This window comes from Belonocnema kinseyi, chromosome 2 (assembly GCF_010883055.1).
Source record: "Belonocnema kinseyi isolate 2016_QV_RU_SX_M_011 chromosome 2, B_treatae_v1, whole genome shotgun sequence".
Taxonomy (NCBI): Eukaryota; Metazoa; Arthropoda; class Insecta; order Hymenoptera; family Cynipidae; genus Belonocnema; species Belonocnema kinseyi.
In genome coordinates this window covers 158,143,806-158,148,792 of record NC_046658.1, presented here as the reverse complement: position 1 = coordinate 158,148,792, position 4,987 = coordinate 158,143,806, and the positions used below count along the sequence as shown (strand labels likewise).

The window sequence follows — 4,987 nt, the reverse complement described above, 5'->3', positions numbered from 1 at the left end:
AAATATCCTGATTTATTCAAAAAGATCTAGAATAAATTACACAAAACTATTATGAAATATTTGTTAGTAGAACTGTAGAAATTGAAAAGTTTATTGAATTTGTTATAAACAAATAAATAGAATTAAATAATTTTTTCGAAATTAGCAGTATTTGGAAATTATTTGTATCCACTAAATTGTTTAAAACAATTTTTAAAAAATGATTAGGACCATCCTTTAGGTCTTTTGCTATAGTAAAAAGAAAAATAATCTTGTGTGACTTTTTTTTATATCTATAGGCAATTAAATATTATTACTTTATTGTAATAGTTAGATTTTTATTTGGAATAATTTTTTCAGGATAATATTAAGAGCAGGTCATTTTTCTCAGTTCTTGACGTCAAAAAATCAAATAAATTTTTTTAAAAATTATAATAGATCTCCTAAATAAAATTCCTCAATAAAATGAAAATTTTTTTAAACAGCACTTAGAATCATCTGATCAAGTCTTTTTAGCGATCAAACTGCATTAATTGACTCATATATTTTTTAAATCAAAAAGCATTTACACTTTAAAAAAAACTTTTAAGACTAATATAATTTACACACACGATTACAAATTAATTATAATTTTTACGAATGACAATTCAATACTTTTGAGCCTAGTGACGATTTCGAATTTCATCAAAAATTTTTATTTTCTAGCCACACTAATATCTTTTTAATCTAAAACTTTAAAAATAAGTTTCTTAACATTATTAACTAATTTATTCTAATTGATTTTATAAAATCTAAAATTCATATTTAATTGATCAAACCTATTATAAAACTTGAACAAACTATAATCTAACTTTAAAAAACTCGCATAAAAATTCATCAAGACTGTGAAATCGATTTCGTAGAAAAATGCTTTTAATTATTTATAGTTTCATTCGAATATGAAATCAACAGTTACGCCATTCACTTCATTTTACGAGAGGATATTCCAGGTACATTCATAATTCTTAAAATCTGCTAATACGAAATCTTCCCACATGTCTGCCATTTCTCGTGTGGTTCCGGTTTAAAAAGGTAGAAAAACCTCTCTTTCGTCAGTTAAAAGTCGACCGTTAACTGACACGGTGAGAGACAAGAAATAAAAAAATGAAAATTAGTGCAAATTAAAAAAAAAATTCGTGTCTTGTACTACGTCATTTTATGAAGTCATATCACTAGTCATAAGAAATAAAAAATAATAAAAAAGGAAAGAGGAAACTAAGTGGCTTTAAAGATAATAAATTTTTTTTTTAACTGCTGAGCCTATCTTTAATCAAGATTTCACGTCAATCAAAAGTCACGTATGATAAATTACTTTTTATAAACACTATTAGACAAACCAGTAATCTTTATAATAAAAATAAAGGATTGTAGTGACGTCTAGAATGGAGAGGATAATTGTCTGCCTGTTTTTTATAGCAAGTTGCGGTAAGTTTTCTTTATTATTTATTATTTTTAATTTTTTATTTAACAAGTCTACTATTTTTTTATTTTTAATCCATTTTTTATTTTTCTCTAAAAATCGAATTTTAACAATCTTTCCTTGCTTTTGGTAGTTTATTTTTAAAATAAATTTGTTTGAATTTTTTGTTTTTAACACAGCTGCTGATGGAAGCGATTTTATTTTTCCCGATAAATTACCTTCGCGTTCACAAGAAAGTAATGAACCGGCACCAAATAGACTTTCTAATCCACAGCTAGGTATTGTCCTACCAGATTTTAGTGACCCTGAACCGTATTATGGGTAAGTTAATGCGTTAACATTTTCAAAAAATATAGTTTTAACAAAATTAGAATTTTAAAGAATAATTTTCAAACAGTTTTAAACCATTTGAGTTTGAAAATATAAATCTTCAATAAAATAATAATTTATTAACAAACTGATTCAACCAAATCTTTCAAACAAAATAGTTGAACACTCAAGCAAAGAAGAATCATTTCCAACCAAAAAGTGGCATTTGCAGAAAAAAAATGAAATTTCTGTTAAAGCAGATGATTGATTTTTTGACCAAAAACGATGACTTTTTAACAAAATTGTTGAATTTTTCCAAAAAATTTAACATTTTTCCTTGATTTCTATTAAAAGATACGGCAAAAATCAGATCTGTAGAAAAAATAGTTTTTCAATGATTTTAGGAATCAAAATAATGTTACTTATGATGTAAAATTAAGTTTTAAAAAATAATGTATTTAAAAATGGGTAATACTTACAAAAAAATTTATTTCAACAATATTTTTGCACGTAGATTCTTTCTTGCTATTGATTCTATTTTTGTTATGGTTTAATATAATAATATTCTAGGATTTTATGGGGAAAAAAATTCTCTACAACTTTGATGTTTCCAATTTGGAAAATCAATTTTTCGATGCTCTCGTTAACAAATTGAAAAAAAAATTATTCAATAAATAACTATATTTGCAAATTATTCATTTATTTTCCAAATTGGAAACAGAATGTCTCAGGGAATGTTTCGCACAAAAAGATCATAATTTATTAAAACTCAACCATTTTTTGAAAAGTTTTAAATAATGGTTAATTTTTTCAGGAAAAAACATACCCTACAAGTTTACAGTTGCCAGTTTTGAAAATAAATCTGTCATGGTTGAGATCGTTAAAAAAATGTCTAAACAAATAAATATATTTTATGATTATTTACAAGCCATTTCTTATGAGAAGTTAACCATTCTTTTTTAATTTTGTAATCATGAATTTATTTTGAATTCACTTGAGTGAATTTACAATAAGAAAATCAAACTCGTTTTTTTAATCGTATAAATTTGCTACTGAAAGTTTATTGGATGAATATATATTTGCGAAAATATTTCTTTTGCAGTATTTTAATGCTTTTTATTAAATTATTATTTAAAATTTTGCAGAATTATGTGAATATAACATTCTCAACACTAGCTTTAAATATAAATTTCGCGAAGATTTAAAGGGATTTGGAAAAACCAAAAAAATTGAAAGGATTTGAAATATTTTAAGTTTTTTGAAATGATTGATTTATTTATTTCTTTTCCTTGAATTCATATTTATGATTTAGAAATTGTGAAGTAGTTTTAGTAGTATAACTATGCTGGGCCGTACTAAGATGCCACCATTCGGTAAGGTAGAGCCCTCGTTAACCGACATTAATCAAGCCTCTATGAGAAATCTACATTGCCGACTCATGGCAGGGTAGAAAGATACATAACTGGTGGAAGATAATTTATAAAATTGCTTTACCATCAGTCGGAAAAGTAGGAATTAAAATTTTCATAAAATTATGGAAACATTTATTTCCAAGAACACAACATGGAAGATGTAAAAATATTATAACAATAATTTTCTCTGTAAAAGGGGGAAAAAAGCAAATGGTCCTTATCTAGTTTTTTATAAATCTAATTATATTATTTAAAAATTATTGATAAATACTTTCCTAAATGACTAGAAATCATTAAAAACAGAATTTCAAAATATTATTCCTTATATAGTTCTTATGCCCATGTCATCAATTGAATTAGTCTAAAGTTACTGGAATCGACTTTTATTATCTACCTTAAATTTAATTTACTTCTTAATTTTTATAATTAAATCCCTCTTTAACAAAAAAATTCTTATTCGACAGACCTCAAAATTCAGAATGTTGGTCTTCTTATCCAGGATACAACCAACCGTCCAACCCAGGATATCAACCTTCAAATCTAGGAAATTATCCTTCCAATCCAGGATACCAAAGACCTAATTATCCAGGCTATCAAAACAATAATCAAGGAAATGCTAATGCTAATGCTAATGCAAATGCAAATGCAAATGCAAATGCAAATTCTCAGAATCAGAATAACTATCATCAGCCTGATGGTTACCAAGACGGTTACCAAAATCCACAAAATTCTTTCAACTCCATATCCAGTTCAACTTCCAATGCTCAATCAAATAATGGCAATTCAGCTGCAGCTGCAAGTGCATCTTCAACTGCAGGAATTGCATTTGTAAATGGAATTCCGATAGCCAGTGCTGCTGCAGCTGCTTCAGCTGCAGCTGCAGGTCCTGGAGGAACTTCCTCTGCATCAAGCGATTCAGCAAGTGTCGCCAATGGTGCTCAACAGCGTCCACCGTGGTATTTCAGAAATAGAATAGGGGATAAAAAAGACGAAACTACAGAAATTATAGAACATAAGGAAATTATAGAAGACAAAGTAAATAAAGAAAGTAAGCAAATTCAAGAAAGTACCAAAACCAAGAAGGCAGAAATCAAAGAGTCAGATGATGACAAAATCCATTTTAAAGACTAAACATTTGAAAATTATTTTATCAATTCAGACTGAAGTAGAATAAAAATTTTATGATTAGCTAAAAAAGTTCTTTCTCATAGTACTGTCCATATTTTTTTCCACATATTTTTCAACTGAGCAAAAATGTTCACCTCTCACTAAACCCAAATTAGTTCCAATGTATTTTTTCATTTGAAAAAAAATTACACTGGAACCTGGACTTTATAAACACTTCGATTCTGACCTTGGGCTCGAATCTAGGGACTCCGAATGTAAACATCAGGGGCGTCTGCACACTAAGAGTGAACTGACGAAATGTTACGCGGCTTATCGCAACGGAAACCGCCGCGCGGCATCAGGTCTCGGAACGCACAAATCCAGTTTACTTAAATCCGGGTTCCGGTGGTTGTACTTCACCGAAATATATTAATTGTACCCTGTGGGACCATCCATTACTACATTACCAATATGAGGGGAAAGAGGCCGCTATAAAAACATTGATAAGAGTGGAGGGGAGGGGAGAGGGGTCAGTGGAAGTAACGTTACAAACTTAGATAACAAAATGAATAGAAATATTAACTTTATAAGATTGAAAATCACTTTCATATTTTTCTTGAAAATTTGGTTTAAAACTCATTTTTTTCTTGAAAATTCATATCTTTTTTTGAAAATATAACTATATATTGTTAAAAATTCATCTTCTTTGGTTAAATAAATA

At 27.8% G+C, this 4,987-nt stretch overlaps 1 protein-coding gene across 1 annotated transcript; it reads left to right on the top strand.

The window, feature by feature from the left end:
* The first annotated feature begins 1,057 nt into the window (after nucleotides 1-1,057).
* LOC117167370 (uncharacterized protein DDB_G0283357-like) lies at nucleotides 1,058-4,356 on the top strand. Its single transcript, XM_033352248.1, has 3 exons — nucleotides 1,058-1,443; nucleotides 1,618-1,759; nucleotides 3,624-4,356. The coding sequence occupies exons 1-3, from the start codon at nucleotides 1,401-1,403 to the stop codon at nucleotides 4,288-4,290; spliced, it is 852 nt and encodes a 283-aa protein (XP_033208139.1). The 5' UTR covers nucleotides 1,058-1,400; the 3' UTR covers nucleotides 4,291-4,356.
* Nucleotides 4,357-4,987: the final 631 nt, after the last annotated feature.